This window comes from Falco naumanni, chromosome 2 (genome assembly GCF_017639655.2).
Source record: "Falco naumanni isolate bFalNau1 chromosome 2, bFalNau1.pat, whole genome shotgun sequence".
Classification (NCBI taxonomy): domain Eukaryota; kingdom Metazoa; phylum Chordata; class Aves; order Falconiformes; family Falconidae; genus Falco; species Falco naumanni.
This window is the reverse complement of record NC_054055.1, coordinates 121943130-121965930: the sequence shown is the minus strand read 5'-3', so window position 1 is coordinate 121965930 and position 22801 is coordinate 121943130. Positions and strand designations below refer to the sequence as shown.

General features: G+C 37.3%; 1 protein-coding gene across 13 annotated transcripts in view; it reads right to left on the bottom strand.

Moving 5' to 3' along the window:
* Positions 1 to 22801, bottom strand: part of SENP7 (SUMO specific peptidase 7) — a 44879-nt gene that overhangs the window by 19847 nt on the left and 2231 nt on the right. For 4 of the 13 annotated variants that reach the window (XM_040583171.1, XM_040583172.1, XM_040583173.1 and 1 more), the window contains exons 3-11: positions 21087 to 21194; positions 18685 to 18779; positions 10805 to 11002; positions 8992 to 9189; positions 5078 to 5193; positions 4165 to 4331; positions 2786 to 3146; positions 2060 to 2220; positions 924 to 1070 (exon numbers count right to left, since the gene is read on the bottom strand). In XM_040583171.1, the coding sequence (XP_040439105.1) occupies positions 924 to 1070; positions 2060 to 2220; positions 2786 to 3146; positions 4165 to 4331; positions 5078 to 5193; positions 8992 to 9189; positions 10805 to 11002; positions 18685 to 18779; positions 21087 to 21194 (1551 nt within the window). Of the gene's footprint in view, positions 1 to 923; positions 1071 to 2059; positions 2221 to 2785; positions 3147 to 4164; positions 4332 to 5077; positions 5194 to 8991; positions 9233 to 10211; positions 10413 to 10804; positions 11003 to 18684; positions 18780 to 21086; positions 21206 to 22801 lie in introns of those variants that run through there. The other 9 variants (XM_040583177.1, XM_040583178.1, XM_040583179.1 and 6 more) reach the window with 6 other exon arrangements.

Genomic DNA, 22801 nt, shown 5'->3' with positions numbered 1-22801 from the left:
GTTTGACAGAAGGTTGCCATACATGAAGAGGAGATTTCTCTTACGTTACCACAGTAAGCACAAAATAAATTGTTTTTTTCAAATGAAAATTTTCACTTTCCACCTAAAAGCACTGATTCTAAAACTATTTCAACTCATCCCTCAAATTATTTTGGCATATTAATTTAGGAAATATCCAAGAAATGTTTTCATTACTGCATGAGAACTGCTGTACAAAACTGCTGTTATGTGACAAGATGAAATTATTACAATCCAAGATTTCAAAATGTCTTACTGTAAGCAAAAAAAACCCCAACCACGTTCAAACATTTCTTTTTCAACTGCAATATACAGAATGAGCCTGGTCAAAGACCTGTTGAAACTCCTGCAGCTGCTATTCCATTTGAAGTACACCTTCACTCTTATTTCTACACCCTGCAAGCAGCATTTGTCTATGTACTAATGCTTTTAGTATTGTTTTTATGCTCTTAAAAGCTACAAACCAAGCAATGTTCTGTTTAAAAGGCAAGATCAGTGCATAGTATATATCTGAACTCTGATCACTATGGATTACTTTATTCTAGTATCTGTACTATTTCTGAGAGAAGTAATTTTTGTTTATTTCAAGTGACATTAACTCTAACATGGCCATTATTTTCTGTTAGAATTCATGAAAACTTTCCTCAGTATCAATTCTGTTCCGGTACAGCATTAATACAGCATCTTTACCTCTAAAAACTATGGCCACAGAAAATCACAGTCAGCTTTTCGCAGCAATCCAAACATACAAGGTAACGTACTACATGCTCCCTTGTTTAGCCAAAGCAATTTGATGCAACAGTAATCAAAATTCGATGCTTCCACACTAAGTACTAATAGCTTTGTTTAACCAGAATTTAAGTTTTTAAATATTCTCAAAATACCACCATAGTAGAACAACTTACCCTAGCACGACCTGTTGACAACCATTTAAATTTCCCCATGTACAGACTATCAAATTCGACATCCAATGCTGGGTTCAGTTGTTTTCTCGGTGTGCTTCCAGAAGGCAAGCTGACAGGACATTTATCTTCAATTGACTCTGTTAAAAACTGGCAAAAAGTCTATTTACTACAGGGCATTAAATGAGATCCATCCTTCCTATAACCTTAGGAGTTTTCATGTTTGTAAGAACTTACTCCCAAAGCCAACTTCTGTATAAAAATTTCATATTCAAAAGCTGTAAATTTTATTACAATCATTACTGACAATGTCCTTAAGGGCCTAACAGTATCTCGCTCCACCTCTGAAGTTCCCATTGTCAGAACACAACCTTTGATCTTTACTAATTTAGAGCCAAGTAAAAACTCAAAACAACAGAGCAATAAAAAATACCCCTCTCTTGATATCAAAGGTACAGGATCTGATTCAATGCTTATGATCAAAATGATGCAAATATGAGAAGAGGCAGCAATGGCTCTTCTGACTTGTTTCAAGATTATAGAGAGAGCCCACCTCCAGGTCAAAGCAAGCAGCACAAGACTAATCAAGTTCAAAACAAGGCAACAACTTTTATGCCTGGTTTTAGATTCAAATTCTACTGCTAGCCATGCAGGAAAGAGAACTACCCTACCTCTGTCTGCTGTCAGCAAAGATCCTTGAACTTCTCCACGCACTGAATTACAACAGAAGACTGGATGACAAGAAGAAACTACTGACTTGAACTATGATCAGTATAAAACATTGAAAAAAACCCTTTTCACCGACATATCTTCATCGTGTCTACCTCTAGCTCAGGTTACTATCTGATCTTTACTGTTTTGTAATACTAAATATTTCCAAATGTTTGTTTTCAAAATATGAAATATATTGTATTTTGCAAAACACTCAAGCTTCAAAGCCAGAGATCTTCTCTGAAGACTGTCCAGAGTTCTATCTGTGAAATAAATTACTGCAGCTACTACTTGTCGCTGGGACTAATCATATCTGCTCTAAGCATTTCACTTTGGTCCTAACATCAAACAAAAAAAACCCAACAAAACAATGGAGAAATAAATTAAAAGGGCTGGCATAACAATACACAGGCCAAAATCTGGACTACCTGTTTTGTGTGACTTTCCTTCTTGTTTTCCAGTTGCTTTGCTGAGAAACAGAAATCAGACTGTTTGTCTGTTTCTTCATCATCAGTGAAGTTATCCTGCAGCAGCAGCTCTGTGCATTTTGGTTCAGAAGGTCCATCTTCATCATCACTGGAAAGGACAACTAAAGAGGAAAAAATAAGTATACATATATATGTATACAAGATGCAGATGAGACTATTTCATTCATCGTGGATTTCAGATGAGCAGTGAATTCTCTCTTGCAGCATGTAATATGAACATATACTGACCAAACCAGTCAAGATCTGTGTGTGTGAAAGGTCGTGCAACAAATACTGCTTTGGATCTTTATTAACACTTTTTACCCAAGATCAAAATTATTTCACTATTAAAAGCAACGGGCCACAACACAGCTGCTTCAAAGACAGAATATCTTTTCCCAGTTTAAGCATCATTAAAAAGTATAGGTTTGATTTTCCATTACCACAAAATCAACTGCAAAATAAGGATTGGAATCTGCTCTCTATCCTGTTTCTCAAGACCCTCTGTGCTCCAGCAGAGGACACTGGCACTAGGCACTGTTCCCTGACCTGCACAATGCATTACAAACAACACAATCTGTCTTCAATCTTTTGTTCCATATGTTTCAAGTAGTCAGTCATGTATCAGTTCTCCTAGTACCTATGCATACCAATAGCAATTGTCAGCAGCACAGATACAGTACATACTTGGGTCAACTGAAACAAGTTGCTGATTACCCCTGCAGATTCTGTTCCGCAGCTTGCTCGGGTACTGTGATGTGTCCATCTCAAATTTCCTGATGGTATTAACTTGTGGTGAAATCACATCCTCACTGGTGGCAGAAAGCTGTTTCTCTGACAAATTTCTGGGAGGAGACTCAGAGCTAGGTTCCTCTGTGCAGCTGTGAACAGACCTGAAGCAGTTGTGGGTAGAACTGTTTTTATAGTCTCTCTCTAATGGCTGGGGAATACAATCTGGCACCAGAATTACATCAGATCTGCAAACTTGTCCATCCTCACAGAGCATTCTGCAGCCAGGGAACAGAGTTGAACTCAATCTTTGCTCTTCCTAGAAAACAGGAATTAGAGACAGGATATATGTTTATTTCTTGACTTTTCTAAGGCGGTTCAGATCAGTGATCGCTGAGACTTACCTATGTGCTAGACAAAATAATTACAGCTTAACACAGCTGCAGTTAGAGCTCATGTCAGGGTAATTTCTCCTTCCTTGTATTCCAACGGTTATTACATAAAGGCATAAGGTAAAACCTTTTAAATGTGTACTATGACCCCCATTCAAACTGAACAAGAAACTACTTCTGACTTTTTAGCAGCTCTCTCACTGTCTGATACTGAAAGACCAAGCACCAGTGCAAATTACTTTGTGAATGTGTGGCGTGGTCAACTGGGCAAACAGGACTCAGCAACCACCTACTTCTGCAGGGCTTTAATCCCAAGGTTATAGAGAATATTTATTGTATTCAAATGCTTGAATACAAATCATATTTATATTGATAATTGATAAATATCAATTTATATTTAAATACAAAACCAGTTTGTATTTGACTGACTGATTCCCCTCAGTCTTTTTTCTTTTCTTTTTTACACACACAAATCTTAATGAAAGGTACCAATAAAATTTCAGGGAAGAGTATAAGAGACTGAGGAGGAAGGAGAAAGATGACACCTGTAAGATTTGCATAACCCCAGTATACTTCATAATTTTTCTGTCAAAGTCCCTAATTTGTTCTACACCATCTGTGAAAGAAGTTTCACTTAAGTAGCTAGATGCCTTATTTCCAAAATTGTTTTACTCCATGCTTCTGTCTGAAGAAAACAACGTCATCCATCTCTCACAACCTTTCTGCTACAACAAACATATTCTGATGTTGTGGACAGAAGTACATATACTTATTTTTTGTGATGCACCACTGAATTACTTTCTCTCAACAGGTATAAGGAGTATCCCTAGATACCTTACTTACTAGTATAATTCTTTTATTCTGAGTGTTGTTGCTGCTGCTGCTACTGAAGCGTGTGCACATGTGTGTACACAAACATATACATGAAAATTAAGTGCAACTTACAGACAGAAGTAGTGATTTTTCTGGAATGTGTGCATTACAATCATCAGAAATAAGGCCACTAGATCTTCTCTTCCTTTTCTCAGAATCAAAAGAGCCCAATTCCTTCTGACTAAGAGTAGTGTTCATGTTTCTGCTCCTCTTTTCCAGTTCATCATAGTTCTTGTTTTCTGTGTCAGAGAAAAAAAGTGATTTAATGGGCGATCCTTAAAAACCTTTGTGTGTCTTCATATCTATTATGTCTTAAATAAAATGCATGGAAGCAAATATCTTCCGCAATAGTTCTTTCCTTTTTTAATTGTGTGGCTGCCAAAATATATTCCTTAAAGTAATTAAGATTATTATTGTACAATTAGTTAAGACAAGGGTATAACCAAATCCATGGTTCTCTTCCAAGTAAGAATTAGCACTCTGTACTTCCGTCTTTCATCTTCTGCTGGATGCAATATTCTCCATTTCCTGTTCTAATCTGCAAATATTACTAACCAGTATTAAAGTGATAGTAAATTCTCCCTGAAGACTCAGAATAGAGCTCATAATCTTTCAGCGGTAAATATAAATATTGTCACATAGCATAAACATTTTAGCAGGGTTCAGAAACCACTTGACCATTCTTAAATATATTACATTTTTGAGTATAAAAGACTTTATCAAATCAGGATTGTAATGGTGCAGTGGAGCCTTCCCTCAGTTTCCTTTCTTCTACAGGTGTGATTCACCACAGCTTTACTCTTATTAAAAACAGCTATTTGATCTATTTTCCATCTCTGTAAAAAAATGCATTTTGATGAAACACACACTGCGTGCAACACCGTTTATTTTTGTGCTCTCCTCATAATACTACACTAAGAAAAAAAAATTTCCCAACATTCCTCAAAATTCGTATTTACATGCCAGATGATTACTCACTACAAACCTTTCTTCTGCAGCTCCTGTCTTCTGGAAGTGCAGGCATTTTTTTTTTCTGGTTCCTTAGAAACCTTGGCCAATTTACACAGATCATCATCTGTCTTTCTCAGGCAATGCTTAGACCTGTAAAGAATATTAACTATGACTTATCTTTAATTTTGAAAGAATACTGAATAAAAATCCCAACAGAAAACAAGAATTGGTTAGACCACAAACTTCTGCCTCTCTCATAAACATGTGGAGCTTGGCAAATGAAACACAAACCAATTCAGTTCCTGTTGTGGAAATACACAGATACTTTAACATTGTTAATGAAACCGATGCTTCTAAAAGCTGAAAAGTATGAAAATCTGACATGATTGACAACAGATACTGAAATATTATTTTTCTGTAAAGCATGACTGCAACAAGAACACATGACAAGAAAAAAAAAAAGAAAAGAACAGTCAGTTGAGTGTATCCTTGCCTTTTTCACAAATGCAGTGGGAATGAGGTAATGTAGTGTGTTGTTAACTTAGATTTAGAACTGCTAATAGAATCCACTGAGTAAGTTCCTGCAATGAGAAAAGATTTGAAATAGAAATTCCTGCTCAAAAGTGCCTGAAACAGTAACTTTGAAGGAGGCGAGGGGGACAGGACATGAATGAGGAAGAAACAGAAAATGATTACAGTAGGAGAAACTAGGCAACCTACAGGTGTTAGTTGACTTTGTAATTTCATTCTACAAAAAAGGACATGCAAGAAAGTAATCAGTTTTCTTTGGTTGGGTTTTTTATTAGTTTTTTTTATAAATAAGAAAACATATTCAGGAGGTACTGATAGTCTGCTCTTGTAAACATACTCTCATCAATTTCTCTGGAGGCTAGTTACAGCTGACAAAAAAAAAATCTACATAACTGTATTTTGGTTTCTGGTGTATGCATTAGGATAACACTTAGTTGTTAGTTACATTCAGTATGCAAGACTTCTGAAGATTTATCAGGGTTACAAGATAAAAGAAACTAATCTTCATGACCTCTGCTTCATTTCCTGTGGGAGTTTGAAAATAAAAAAGAAAATAATGATTTCATAGATAAAGCAATTTAATGCTGCTCTGGAACATCTGTTCCATTCCTCCTTTTGTCACCTCACTTAATCCGAAAGGATTTTGTGTTGTTTTACAATGTGCCTAACTCAGAATGTTGCAGTCTCCAACTTCCAAAGAGCTAAGTGATCACCACAAAGACTGAAATCACTTCCAGCTGAGAGGCTGGGCTCGTAAAGAACATCACCACAGGAGAGAACATGCTTGACATTTCTAACTAGACAGCCAAAACTGGACATTTCCTGAACAGATGCCTATTCATCAGTACCATATCTGTAGATTAGTGTATCACTGCTCTTTGGGAGTACTATAAAGACAAATAAAGACTTCCAAAGCACTCTGATACTAGTGATGAACATTACATAAGCACTCTGAAGAAATTACTGATCATCTTTCCATTCACAAAGAATCATGAATTGGACAAATATACAGAAACGTGCATAAGAACTGTTCAGTAAGTGCCATTATTCATTCTGTATATTGAACCAGCCAGGGTCTTCCATAGATCTGGCAGCTCTAGTTCTGAAATAACCTCAGTACAGAAAACTCTATTTTGGAACCCACAGCTCGCTCTCAACTCAAATATTTGCATTCATGACAGCTATATTGTTTTGACTGCCTTAAGATACCATACAAAACCATTAAGTGTTTTCAGCATTCGTTTTCCACCAACATCCCAATTCAGGCATTTCAACAATAGGAAACATTTCAATAGGAATGTTTCAGCTAACAGACTTCCATAAACTTATTTACTCTATACACAAATTCTGCATATTTTATTTTCGCTTCCATTCTTCAATGATGACTCAGTTTAAAGCGCACCTTTTAACAGGTATGTGCATAACCTAAGAAGCTATGGCAGTATGTACTAAAGTGTTTTCAAGAGCCATGAGAAACAAGCAGGAAACATTTTAAACCCTTAAGTTTCTTTACATTTAAAAACTACCTCAATTTTTAGTTACACTGATAGGTCAGTGGTGACTTAAATGCCTTTCAAAATGGGTTGCAGTGAACAAGCAATGCAAAATTCTGTAATACCAAAAGCAAGAACGGAAAGAGGGAGCTCACAGCAAGTTCTACCTGATAGAGAAAGGTTCACTTACTACCACCCTGTTGTGATCACACACAATTCTTTGACAATCGAAAATCTCCATAGTACAAACCTAGCGCCATTCTCAGTAAAACAGAGCACGCATTCTAGCTACTCTGATAATACAAAAGAATCTCTAAATGGCCATGTGCATACATATATGCATAACCATTATAAGGGGGAAGATTCTACTCTCCTCTGAAAGAAGAGACTCCCAAAAAAACAGTGCCAAGCATATCTTATACACAGACCTTAGTTACAGAGAGGCGACTAGACGTCTTTGTTGAAATAAAATTCCTACATTCTCCATTTCCCATGTGATATTTATTATAACTTCCACTAATGTGCTAGTCATTGGGAAGGGGTGGAAAATCCTCCTGATGTTTGTTCCTGATAATAATGAGCCTTTTACATAATACATTAGAAAAGCATACCACAGGAACAGAATATTAATCCTTCAAACAATGAACCACTCCACATCTAAGCTGAGTTCACCAACTACTAAAAAAACCGACTAGTTCAAACCATTCTTGTGCTTAACATAAAACTCCACAGCTGGCCTCCAGGTATGAGCTTGAAAAAATGTGCAAGATGTTTCCTCAGATTTAGGGTTACATGTTACATTTAGAGTTCATGTTTTCCTCTCTATAAACCCACTACCTCCCATCATCCAAAACAGTATCAAGTGGAAAAATCAGATACTAAAAATTATAGATCTTAAAGATCTACAGTCAGCCTTAAGTTATGGAAAACTATTTATTAGCAACAAATGTAATATTTCTAAAATGAGATAGTCTAATAAACTGTTCTAAATCCTTCATTTAAATTGCAACTTTGTCAGACTTATTTAAGAAGCAATGGAGATACCAACAGAAAGAGAAAAGAAATGTTACTACTTTAGGTTCTCTAAGAAGTTAATGTATCAGAATGAGGAATATAACTTACTTTTCTCTAGAATTTTTAAGATTACTTTAACCTGGGAACTACTGATCATTCCTGCCCTCACAAATTATTCTTCTTTTCCTTCCTCTATTTTCTTCTCCCAAATTTCTTGCTATTTCTTCCTGTGGATGCTTTGCTGTTAAGCAAAGAAGTGGCCATAAAAGGCAAAAGGAAACTGCTTACTCTGAACTTAAGTGCCATCTTAGACCAACACAAATGTTAAATAATTGCAGTATCTGATTTCTGCTAGTTTTATATGTCAAGCATTACTGTGATGCTCAGTCAACCTAAACATAGGAAGGAAAGAGGAAAATAGATGTTAAGCAATGACAGGACACACCTATGGCTCTTAAAACAATGGCACTTTGTTGGGATTGAGACCACCAGTGGATTAATGTGAAAAGAAACAAACTATCACAGACAGGAATTTCGAGAAATTTGCAGAAGTTATTTGAAATCACGCTAAAACACATTAACAGCAACAGGAAAGCATGATTTTGGCTCTGGACACAAAACCAACTTCAACACGTTTATATTACTTGTAATCTTCACAACTCAAAACATTGATCTATTGCAAATGGAAATGCCTTCTATGAAAGTAAAGTAGGCTGTTAACATCAGGTATAGCAAATAAGACTCAATGCAATGCTAAAACGGCTCACTGAAGCAGCATGTTAGTTTGCACTCAGAAAGTTGATCTGCTTCAAGGCAAGAGTGTAAGCAAAGTTGTTTCAGGGATATTCTTTTCCACTGTGAAGTTATGTCATTTCAGGAAGACTGGCAAAATCAGCAGTGAGTAACATACCTTTCAGACAGAAAAGAACTTTCATGAGGAGAATATAACATTTGACATGTCTTTAGGCTGGCAACAGATGATGAGGGTAGTTGACCCGATTGTAATTTGTCAGCAGCAGATAACTTTGCATCAATTCTTACGTGGCTGTCTATGTATTTTCTTCCAATTTTCGTCCTCAGGACATTCGTCAAGATAACTTTGGGTTGCCTGCCATATATATAACAGTAAATCATAAATACTGCACTGAAATCTGGAGAAAGAAACTTCTTGTTAGATTCACATATCTTAGAGGCGCAACAATCATCAAACATCATTACCTTCAGTCCCTTAAGAACAAAACAAACTCCCACTAAGGAACTTAAAATCCAAGGTAAGCAGATAAACACAAAAAAGCAACAAGAAACCTGACCATGTAATTTCACCTTAGTCAGATACAATTCACACTGCATTGCCTCTAACACATCATCTAAGTATTGTTTAAAAACTGTTAAATGTTTATCTCCAAATAGCTTTCATGCAATATCTGTGTTTCTCAGAACTATAGAGCAATTCTGATTTTCCTGTGATCAAGAAGCCTCCAGTAAAATAGACCAAATTTTCTCAAGCACTTAGTCAACAGGTAGAAAAGTAGCACATACACAGAAGGCAGCATTAGATTTTGCTCCCCTCAATTTCCAGGAGGCATTCTAGAGAACAGCAATAGCAAGGCTCAGAAAAAAAAAAAAATAATTTGGAAGTGTTAGAAGAAACAAGCACCAAAAATAAGCTAACCAGAAATATGAAGATACAACTGCCCACTCCAGCACATATGTAAGAGCAGCACAACTTATTTCATACAATGCCACTGCAGCCAGCTTGTTGCATAGCCCTTGATTTAGCCATTTAGTTTCTGAAACTGTGATTTAACTTCTACACTTCCATTGCAATTTATTTCGGCTTAGGACATAACATCATGGCCTTTATTGAATCTGTTCTGAACAACATTTTCTTTTGGGTGCTGGCTGCATAATTCTCCTGTTGTCTGTATTCACCCACAAAGCACACCCCAGCACAGACCACATGATGTCTGGGGAGCACTCGGGTCTCCTCCTGCACCAAGATGTAGATTTGGTTTTTAATCAGGAGAATACCTTGCAGACAAGATGTTGCAGAGGCATACAGGCAATTAGCAATGAGGATGTGATTGAGAGGAAAAGTAAAACAGATGAACACCATAGTCTGGACATAACCTCCGATAAAGGGAGTCTCTGAAGTCTTTCGCATCAGAAGCTCAGAGAGAAAACTCAATGACAAAAGCATTCATTCTAGCCATACTTTTCCCTGGGTATCTGCAATTGACCACTGCTTGGGGGCACAGGGGAGGAAGATGCTGGACTTGATAGGCTTTTCTTCTGACCCCTTATGTCAATTCTCCTATTTTCATGAGTAGTCTGAAAAGGTAACAGTGAAAATACACCTTGATACCTTCTCTGAGAAAAGAGGGCAGTTAAATGCAAGTGTATTCTTTTCACAACAATTAAAAAAAGCAAACATTTTGAGAGTCCAATGGTTGAATCAGAATGAATTGGTCCTGTCAGTACAGGACCATCTAGAAGCCACCTGATCAGAAAACCCACTACATCATTCCTGGCACCACCTCTCTCAGTGATTATATTATTACAAGGAAACAGGTACAAGGGAATTCAATCAAGTCAGATAACACGAGAATGAGAATATAGTTCATGGAGACAACAGCTGTGGTACAACAAAGAATACTTTCTCACAAAAAAGCAACTGCAAGAAAAATTATTTTGTTTAGTGACAGGAGGTAAAAACAACGTACCTTTTAGACAGAAAAAGGCTTTGGAGAGTAGGGTTTAAAATCTGCCATATCTTTAGGCTGGCAACAGATGATGAGGGTGGTTGATCTGACTGCGGCTTGCCAGCATCAGAAAAATTAGCACCAGTTTTAGACTGCGCCTGTGTGTATTTTCTTCCTAGTTTCGTCCTCAGAACATTCGTCAAGATAACTTTGGGTTGCCTACCATACATATAATAATAAATTAATAATAGGGTGCTGAGAACTTTTTAAGTCATACGAATTCAACAAAGCTTTTCTGTGAGTTTACTGTCTCTGCATTATACCTTCCATCTTCAGCAGAATTAAATTCACTTACCCAACAATTTACAAAGCATTTCTCTTTGGAAGAGAGGAATCACAAACACATCTCTTGATAACAACAGCCTTTCAAGGTTGCTCCTTATGACATCAGTGACTAACACCCACATGTGATTCTGAAGCGGTAAACTTTCAGTGCAGAAGCATGGAAATTTTGGTGCATCTTTTTATTGCAAAAATGTTGGAAGCAGAGTCACTATAGCCTTACAAACTATACTGAAAGTCTACACTTGAGCATTTGCAGGATACGAAAGCACACACTCATATTTCAGCATCTTATTTTACAATCATGAATATTATTGGTTCCTGTATCACAAATTAGATTATTATCTTGCTGGGGGGGGTGGGTGTGTATAAATCAAGCACCAGTACAATCTCTCAGTTTTGAAGCACCAACTGATTTGTATTCAATTTCACTCAAGAAATGACACACAATTATGAATTACAAAGTTTGTAAAGACTCCCTACTGAAGTTTTTTAAACAAGTATCTATTTGTTGATCTTGCTAGTTCGGTACTTAAGCCTTCACATAAGGACTTAATTCTGCAGCATGGCCAGTAATTTGGACAATTTCCTTATAAGCTGATAAGCATCACATACCACAGGTGATTTGCCAGGATTGACTTTATTTTCAAACAGATGAGAATTGGACTTGTTTTCTCAGGGCTGGTCCTAAGAGGACACTGCAATTCAGGCTCATTTATTGGTTTTAAAACATTACTGAGGCAAGAATTGTTTTTTCTGTTGCATGTCTTATGTAATAAATTAAATTGTTCATGTTGTACAGCAAAAATCCTTCCTTTAGAGCCACAGAAAACTTTTACACTATTCACATAGCTTCTTAAGCAAATGGCTGCTATTCCTCAGTAGGTTGACAACTATGCAAGCAACTTATATTTGTCCTACTAACATGCGGCATTCAGGTCAACAGCTGGTTACATGGTACCTAGCAGTAACCAAATATAGGTATGGCATAGAAACTGCTGAAGAACAGATATGCTTGAACCTAAAAAAAAAAAAAAAAAAATAAAAGATCTGCAACTGCCATGCTCATGAAACACTGAACTTGGGGAAGACTTTTCACATAATCCTTATATTTTGCTCTTTCAGTAGTTGATGTATGTTGAGTTTCTTGTCCCCAGTTACTTCCATGTTAACAAGACACATGACCCCTCATTGAACTTGAAAAGGCAGTAAGGCTCCTATGCCCGGCTTGGATAACCTGCATATAAGCCATGAATGCTGCTCAACCTTATGAGATCTCTGCATCACTGAATGCCATGTGCATGCAGTAAGCCCCTTCCTCCCAGAGCTCCACTATGCATTCCCTAGACTGGTGGTCTCCAAACTTTTTCCCATGCACCCCATCAGTAAAAGCATCTTTGAACATGTACCTTCAACATTTTTATTTAATTACAATTCATACATACTAATGTACTAATATTACACTATAAAACACAAATTTAAAAAGATGCAATGACGATTAAATAAACATTTTATTCATTAATTGTACAAAAAACCATTTCCTTCCTGCACCCCAGTGGATTGTCTTGCATACACCGCACCTTGGAGACCGCTATCTAGACAGTGGATGATAAACCTAAATGGTTCCCATTCAAAGCTAAGTAACTTAAGCCCAAGTGAAGGCAGTTTTGTCCACTCTTTTGGCTTCTCTTAGTTTTTCCTTGGGAAATTTCTAAGTATTAAAGAGCTAACACTTTGTCTCAAGAAAACAAAATGCTGAGGGATTAAAAAACAACAAAACAGCAACCGTAAATTAAGGCACTCTGACCAAGAATCAGGACAAAACTGAAAGCATTGTGTTAACAGATTGTTTTTCCAACCGCTAATTAGAACCAATCCAGGGTTTCTGAAGTGAGACTGACTCTATGAAGGCAATGAGAAGTTATATGTACAAAGTCAGTCTCATTAGAAAACTAACTTCAACCACAGAAGTGCTCCAGAAGGTTTCGGACAGTCAGGAAAAGGCAGGTATACATTTGCTTTTACACCTAGACCTGTATATGCTGAATGACTACTAATACAAAGAACTGTTGTTTTTAACAATCTCTTACAGAGCCTGAGCATGTGCTTCGCACGCTGTGGACCCAGAAAAGGTATGTTCTACACTCCAGGGATCCAGCAAGTGGAGTTTAATTTAAATATATGCTTTAACTACTGAAAAGCTTAGAAAGTACATACAGGTCATGAGGAACAGATTAGTAACATTAGTATCTCACATGGTGGAGCCCAACTGCAGCAGCCTAGTGAGCATATACCAAGCCTGCAATGTGTTCTCAATTTAGCATAGGAAGCAAAGACCTATTTTCTACAGAAGTCCCCACTAAGTCAGAAGTTCTAGCTTTTTTCTGGACTTCTCCAATGTTTGGAGTTGATACGTTAACCAGTTTAATACCTCAGAAGGGCTTACAATGAGTGACCAGACTTACACATCACTTGTTTGTCCAACTGTAAGGTATATTAGAAATAAAGAATATATAAGCAGTATCCACAGAAATAAAGAACATATACATTTAAGAAACTTGATAAAGTCAGAAGTCAGATACACAAGAACCTATTAGACTTAGGAAAATTTACTACTGAAGCAGTTAAGGGCAGTTTCAAGGTAAAAGTCACCAACTTATGCAAATTCATCTTATGAAAGTAGACATTTACCCTTGTGCTTTAATGTGCTCCTTAAAGATAAGGAAGGTCCAAACTTACAGGTCCAGTTACCAAAGAACTGTAGTGGAAAGACATTTCACTTTTTGGGGGGCCAGAAGAGATGAAGCAATGAAAAAGTAAGCTGGATACCTCCTCTCTTCCTCTAACGGGACTTGACATTACAAATCAAACCTTGAAGAATCTAAATAGCATTTTTTCCTCTCAGCAATATGAAGTTGTGAATCAGAAATTGTTTCTCCTTAAAAAAAATAGTGTTTGAAAATCATTACTGCAGAGCACCATGAGGCAACATAAATGTTATTCTGTATCAAACATTTCAGTTCTCCTGACTAGAATCATGCTGAGCCTAACAGTCTATTTCCCAGATCTAAATTCTTTCATTCAACCTTGTAGAAGTGCCAGATATTTTTTTCTTTCTATTTCTCAAGCACTCGATACCATAATGAAGCATTACTAGATTTAGCCTGAACTTGACAAGGTAATTAGTCCAGTGGGAACATACATGGTCTCAGAGTCTTCATTTTGATTGTACAATGAGGACTTCTAACGGTAACAAAAAAAAAAAGATTCCAGCCGTCAGGGTCTTTAAGAGTATCATCACAACAGAGAAAGCCCACAGCAGCAGGAGGTAGTCAGAAGCAGAATTTCCAGTGAAACTGGATTTCATTACCTAGAGTTCGCTGGCCATCTTGTAAACTCAGGCCAGACATCCTTTGCTCATATTCACATCAGGCTAGACCTTAACAGGCCCCAGCCCCTTTGTAATTTGGTTTACTGATTTTTATTAGTGCAAACTGTTTAATGTTTCCCAATCCCTTGATTTAAATTGGTTTTATATATTTAAAAAAATATTACAATTTAAAACACACGCACACGCAACCAGCATTGCACTGGAAATCTGTGCAAAGGAGAGGAGCCTTCAATAAAAAGGAAGAAAACAGTATATATTTAGATATTCTTAAAGATGTCAGTGCCAGGCTAAGGCATCATTTCTTATGCGACACTAGTCTTTGATGGAAGACATTGACAGAGCAACTGGTTGTGACCTGATCTTCAGAGCTGTACAGTGGCATCAGAGCTTTTAATGGCTTTCCTTTCTAAAAAGAGGGATGGCATTTCTTAAAAAAATATGTCATTAAGAGTGGGCATAAAAGACATTCAGGAAAAATATCTACACTTCAGCCATCCTGTACATCTGTAAACAACAGCTGGGACACAGATCTCTAAGTTACCTGTTAAACTGTCCACAAAATAAAGCAAGTAATGCAAAAGACATTTCAAGAGATAGAAGTTAGTGTCAAGCAGGGAAAAAAAGCAAAATACACACTAAAAGCAAGTCCCACCAGCAGACTCAGAAAGTAATCTGCACAACAGTAAGACTGGAGGCATCTTGGTAATGGAAAACCAAATATGATTATTTTTGTCTCTAAAGCAAGCACCTACCACATCCCCTCTTCTCTGTCTCCACAAAACAGAAAAAGTACAGAAGCAAAGGTAAGAAAAACACATATGTAAGGACAGAACAGACAAAATCCATTTATTATGAAAAATGCTGTTTGCTGCTCCTGGCAAGTCTCATATCACTTTTCACAAGTAAAAAAAGGATTATCTTACTTCATAAGGTACAGGACCAAATGCTATTAATTGTTGGCGCACCCCTTTGGGGAAAATGTTTGATTTTATTTCACCCAGTAATCAGAGCTGCTAGATCCAGTTCTTTTCTCAATGATCATATTTGTGTACACACCAGTGTTGTAACCACGGGCTCCAATTTGTTCAAATTTGTATTAGAAAGTGATGTTAAAAAAAGACCAAAAGGAGTCCATAGCCTCCAGGAGTAAATTATTATCAATTGTCTACACCACCATCTTCATGCCTACATTCTACTAGTAAACCCAAGTTTTGGTAAATATTTTGACAGTAGAATGCCACATACCATGCGCGGATCACCCTTGTCAGGTCCCATAACACCTGAACATCTGTCCTGGATTTACAGAATAAAGCCACCGTCCAGCCTGGTCCTGAGCACTGCCAGGGATGGGGCACCCATAGCTGCTCCGGGCAGCCTGTTCCCATGACTCGCCACTCTCACAGTGAACAATTTGTTCTTAGTATCTAATCTAAATCTATCCTCTTTCAGTTTAAAACCATTCCCCCTTGTCCTATCACTACCTGCCTCTGTAAAAAGTCCCTCCCCAGCCTTCTTGTTGGCCCCTTTAGGTACTTTAGGTCCCCCCAGAGCCTTCTCTTCTCCAGGCTGAACATCCCAACTCTCTCAGCCTGTCTCACAGGAGAGGTGCTCTAGCCCCTGATCATCTTTGTGGCCTCCTCTGGACTTGCTCCAACAGGTCCACATCCTTTTTATGCTGGGGGGCCCCAGAACTGAACACAGTACCCCAGATGGGGTCTCACGAGAGCAGCATAGAGGGGAAAAATCACTTCCCTCAACCTGCTGGCCACACTGCTTTGGATGCAGCCCAGGATACAGTTAGCTTTCTGGGCTGCCAGCACACATTGCCAGGCCACGTTGAGCTTCTTGTCCACCAACACCCGCAACTCCTTCTCCTCAGGGCTGCTGTATTTGTGCTCAGGAGTGCCCTGACACAGGTGCAAGACCTTACAATTGGCCTTGTTGAACTTCATGAGGTTCGCATGGACCCACCTCTCCAGCCTGTCAAGGTCCCTCTGGATGGTATCCCTTCCCTCTGGCATGTTGGCTGCACCACACAGCTTGGCATCAGCAGCAGACTTGCTGAGGGTACACTCAGTCCCACTGCCCATGTCACCAACAGAGATGTTAAACAGCATCAGTCCCACTACTGACCCCTGAGGAATGCCACTCATCACTGGTCTCCACTTGGACATTGAGCCATTGACCACAACTCTGAGCATGACCATTCAGCCAAATCCTTATCCACCAATTACTCCATCCCTCAGACCCATGTCTCTCCAGTTTAGATGCAAGGATGTTGTGCATTTTGGATGAAACATGCCTCCCAAAACATTTGGGATTAGCTGCTATCAATAAAGCTGAGTTTTTAAAACATCAGAAGCTAACAGGAGTTTGTTATTAAGACATTTCCTGCTTTTCAATGAAAATGAAAGATTCCTCATTGGGAAGGAGGAGCAGAGGAACTTTTACATCAGAAAGATTCTCATCATGCCACTTCACTCTTCCGAGTTTTGTCAGTTCTCAGACTTTTTCTCAACACACACCACCTCTTTAGAAGCTGTGGGCTCTTTCTACTTATTATCCAAAGAGGTCAGCGTGTCGATTTTGACATTCTGAGAAACACTGGGTACCCAAATGGAATATTTAGAACAAGCTTTATTGCAGACAAGGGAATTAAGTTTTTTTACAGAAAATCAAGTTAGTCTCTAGACACTTGTATTTTCTGAGGACTTAAAAAATGCACAGGTTTAATATCTGAATATTTACTGTCTCTTTACAGTCCAAATATTTTTTCATTAATATTCTGGCAAGAATTTTGGTAAAAATGATGGAACACTGACTAATGCTACTTGAAAGTCTCTTGCATATCAAAATTAACATACATAACAGATCCAAAGGTAGCTTGCTTCTGCTTTTTTTCCCCTCAATGTTGAAAGGTCAGTTCAAAGCTTACTAAAAGACCTTTAGAAAGTAGTATCAGGCATCAACCGTTTCACAGCACAATCAAAACTCAGGAAACTACAACCAAGATTGCTTTTAAATTCTACTAGGTTGACCCTGTGAGCCACTCCCTCAGTTCAAGTTACCAAGAGAAGCATTTTGAGATTACTACATGTAAAACTGACAGCTATGCCTCTGAGGAAGTATGAAAAAAATTCACAATCTTATAAAAGTTCATCTCTTCTCTGCAACAGTTTGAAGCATTCTGAATATAAAGACCAGGCTATGCACAGGTCACAAAAATACTGAATTCAGCAGTGTCAAAATCACCTGCTGTCATTAAGCACTTACATTACCTGTGCACTTTGCTTTTAACAGCCTCTCGACAAGAAATCACTTATGGTCCAGTTCCAGTCACAAAATGGGACAGAGAATGTATACGCTTATTCAGATTTGAATGATTTGTGGAATAATAATAGTTTCATTAAGATAAATATAATTCATTTCATCATGAAGTCATGTTTCCTAGCTGCCGTTAATGAATTTAATTCTGTATTTTCAATTTAATTTGTCAACTACAGCACTCACAGCTTCAACATTTTCTCAGTTAAACAATTATCTAGCTGAAAGCTTCACAGAAGACTATTTTAAATAATTTGCTGTAATCTCAAAGAAACCAAGATCTTTGCTCTTGGCCACAGAGCATAAAGCAGCAGCACATCAGCAGTTTTATTTACTCACTTAAGTCTTGACTGTAACACAGAGGTGGAAAATCTCTACTTTTTTTACTGCCCTCACCTAGTAATCACCATATTGTTAGATTTTTGTTGTTGTTATTAAGAGTTGATAAAGCCAGGGTAATGACTGTGGACTACAGAGCACAGTGACAAGCAAAAGATAAGCTGGGAAACTTTCTAAATATCTAAAATATCTAAGGCTAGAATGATAATTTATACTTTGAGAGTAATGAACATTTCCAGGATACCAAGCAGATCAACAAGCAGTAATTCTTCTAGCAAATGTTGCATTCCCTTTCCAATGTTGCAGTCTTGTGTTGTGTTAAAACAAAGAAAAAGTTACAGTTGCCACTGAATAACTGAAACATGATTCCTGAAGGTGGGCTACCCAACAGCTTGAAAACCATCTCTGCATGACAATTACCTAGAGACCAGAAACACCCACCTTCAAGAAAGATTATGAAATTCCAGATACACAGAGAGGAACTAATCTAGAGATTACTTCTTACCCAGTTGATTCTTGATCATTAGAGCCGTGTCTGTGGCAGTCCTTTTGCCTTCTTCCTTTTGTGGAAGGCTCTCTGTTGTTGGCACTCGATTTCCACTGAAATAAAACATAAAAATGGCAGGTTCAAAGAGACATAAATATGTCATAATGACTATTACACTAGAAAAAGGGAACAATGTCAGACACCAAAACAATGCAACCGATGCAATGAAGCAGATCCACAAAGAGTTTATACAACAATTTTGCAAAGAATGAATTTGATCTAAAGCACCCACATACCATCTGACCTTGAATGCAATGTTTTTTCTCCTAAAAAAATCTGACAATACAGAACAATTATTTCCCTATATAAGGGAAGACTATCTTGAACAGAGAAATGTTAGGCATCTTTGACATAAAGTAGAGGTTATCTTGTGTATTTTTGATTAAGTCCATGCATTTAAGCAAACTGTATGCCACTATAAGATACAAAATTCTGAGAAGGAAAAGGAAATTGAAGGTTTGGTACTTGGGTGGCAAAATTGACAAGAGCAAGACCTCAGTTTTTCCAAATTCTCTTACCTTACCAGAATGCACTCATAGTTTCAAATCAAATAAATGAAGCCCCACCAAAACACAGTTATTTCTGCAATTCCAGACACCTGTCTCCCTCTGCCATCACTTCCTCTTAATCGCTCCTCTTTTTTTTTTTTAATGTTAGGGATGATAAACTAAACATGTTTGAAAATTATGCCAGTCAGGCTGAAAGCAGACAAACTTACGTTCATTTCTGTTTAAGCATGAGGTGAAAGGGCATCTGGAAAATTCATGCCCATGCATATTTTACATACTGCAGTGAAGTCTGAAACATGCATCACCAATCAATCTTTTCCCTACCATAGAGGTTGACTCTAATGGAAAATGCCCTTGTTATTTACTCAGCCACTCTCACCTTCAAACATCATCTTGCTCATCCCACAGCACTGGTCCTCAAGCATGTTAGAGAACGATATGCCCAAATCACTGAAAGCTGCACAAAATTCCTCAAACAACATGGAGCCAACTCTGGCAACATTAAATAAACTACAACAGACCTCTGCATGGATAAACCAGTAATATTTCTTTTAATTACAATACCTCATGAGCAATCTTTAAAGTATAATATAAAAACTAGTCAGTGTTTAAAGCATACAAAATACATAGACACAGGTAGGAAAAACAAGAAATGGAAAGTTAGAGAATATACAGGAAATAACAAGGGGAAAAAAAAAAAAAAGATTTTTCAGTTCTCCCCCCAGCCTAACCACTGTTTTTAGAGGCAGAGAGAAAGACAGGAAGAACTCCATGCAAGTGCTGTCTGGCTCTGCCTGAGAGACTGCTGCTTGTAACCACAAGAGACACTACTTACAACTTCAAAACATGACTGTAATTGGATGCTCTGCTCACTTAAAGTATTGACAGTATATAATGCAACCATACAGTGAGTTTGTGTTGCAGCACGCTCAAATGACCTGGCCTACCAAAAGACCTGGGTCACATTATCACCATTACCTTAAGTCAAAAAATTCCTAAATTCCCTCACTAGGTTTTTAAAACTCTGCTGTGGGAGAGCCTGTTTGTCCAGCCCCACAATTCTGAAAGCACCAAAACCAGCAACAAATTCAATGCTGAGCTAAAAAAGACAAGAGTAGCAAAGTATGTTTCCAAAACTTGGCATTTTAAAAATGCTTACTGAATTTGGAACAGATATATAGAAGCAAATATTTACTTCTATACATGACTGAGATGATCAAGACAGTAATTTAGATATTATATCTAAATATATAAACAGATATATTTTTATATATATATATTTATAAGTATATAAAAATAGATAATAATCAAGATAAATGCAATTTAAGTACTCTTACAGTCTTTTGGTTATAATACCAAAATCAGTTATTTCTGTACTAATAAAGTATTGTATGACTTCCAACAGAATAAGACATTCCCTTAAAGTTTAAGCTCTTGGATACAAATAATGACTAAGTGAAAACTCAATGTAAAGACTATTTCCGTATCTTAACAAAAAGTTTGGTGACCTGACTATACACTGAAAAGGTCAGTACTCAGAAGACAATTAAGTAATAAAAACAAATTGTATTTGCCTTTGAATTCATCAATTTCCAAGATAATTTCAAACTACACCTGAAGACCAACTCTGCTTTTTAAAGATTTAGGTGGCCACTACAGCATTAAGACTCCCATCTCTGTACACTTGCAGGCTGATTTCAGACCTACACACATCTCTTTCCAAGACAATCTGGGTCAGATATTGGTCACAAGCCAGCATTCAGTAATGGAAAAATCTGGCCTCCAATACAGATCCAAAACCCCATATAACATTCTCCTACGCACTTTAAACCCCAAAGAACTTCTCTTTACCTCTTTTAAAGGGTAGTCCCAATGGTGGGAGCCTGGGAGCCTTGCCAAAGGGGACTGAACATGGACATCCTCTGACTTGGTGTTTGCTTTCTTCGTTGGCATACGAAACTGAAAATAGACTGTTACATGCACAATAAAACTAAATTATCCACTGATGCTATCAGCTGACATGTACAAAGTTTTCTTAACTGTCAGGAAAAATAATAAAGTTGCAAGGGAAACACTGACCTGTGACTTTTACATTAAACACTCTGATTGATGCTCAATCCTAAATCATGTCATACCACACGAGAAGCTAGTTTTAACACATGAACCGTCTGAAAAAAGCTCTTCCTATTAACTTTACAAGTTCAAGCATGTGCCCCAAAAGTGAGAACCAATCTACTAGCACATAGTTTTCTTAGTTCCCTCTGATTTGTTTACATTCTCTAAGCTGAGATGATTAAAGAGAAAAAAATAGCTGAATCTCACACCAGGTTTGCACTCAAAGAATTTCAGGATGAACAGCAGTTATATCTTAGAATAGTACTACTATTTTAGTATGATAATTTAGCATCAATACACTATAACGTACTCCAAATAATACCAGCTACTGTCATTGCCACATGTATAAAATTACAAAGCGGAACCAGTGTTTTGAAAGTAATGACCGACAGGTAAAGCAGTTAGTAACTTGTAGAAATTTCCCAACTTAGAAAAACCATGTAGGAATTAACATTAATTCATTCAAATTCAAAACAAAAAAAGGTCAAACTAAATTCCTACCATTACCAAGATGTTCATTAGGACAAGGAAAGAGGATGACGTTTCCTATCAGTTAATTATACCAGTTGAATAATAATGAACTGAAAGAGCAGAAGTGCAAGCCTTGCCATTTCTCCAGGTATCCTGAGAAGCAGAACCTTACACTGCAAATGCAACTACATTACATGTATCAGAGAGGGAATGCGACATTTACATCTTCCAGACAAGCCAGATATGTCTGCCAGGAAAAAGCTCTAGCTACTTCATATGATGGCCACCATCAAGTGTATTATGAATTTAATTTGCAAGCTGCCAGATGCCCTACCTTGTAACATGAAATTAGAAGCAAGGACTCCAGAGCAGCAATGCTAACTGCTTAATTATTAACACAGAAACTGCATTTATTAGCTCTGTAGATTGTCCTTCAAACAGACCATAACTGCAGCATACCATACCATGACACAATCCTTCAGTTCATTTTGAATTGTGAGTGCTCTTATTCCTTTTCTACACTTCTTTGAAACACATATTATTTTTTTTTAGTATTTAGACCTGAATTTCTATACAGTACCTCAAACTGCTTTTGCTGGTCAAACACTGTAATAACAAATACGCCTTTAATAACAGGTTTCTCAAATTATAAAGGATGTAAATGTTATGCACCAGCAACAACTTCCAATACAAGTAATGCACTTCATTCAATCAACATTTAAGGATTGAAAGTAGACATCTGCTTATTCAAGAAGGTCTCTCTCTGCAATTAGATTGTTTGATTTCTTATTTTTTTCTTTTTTCGAGAAATGGCCTACAAGCATGTTTTATCAGTCGGAACACATTCTTCTGACCTGCACCTTAATGGCCAAGTACAAATTTCTTAGTTCAGAACTCCTCCACCTGCAGCCTGACTGGTTGTTTCTGTTACGAGTTTCCTAAGAACACATGCTTATCTAAACTTTAAATGTGCATTTAAA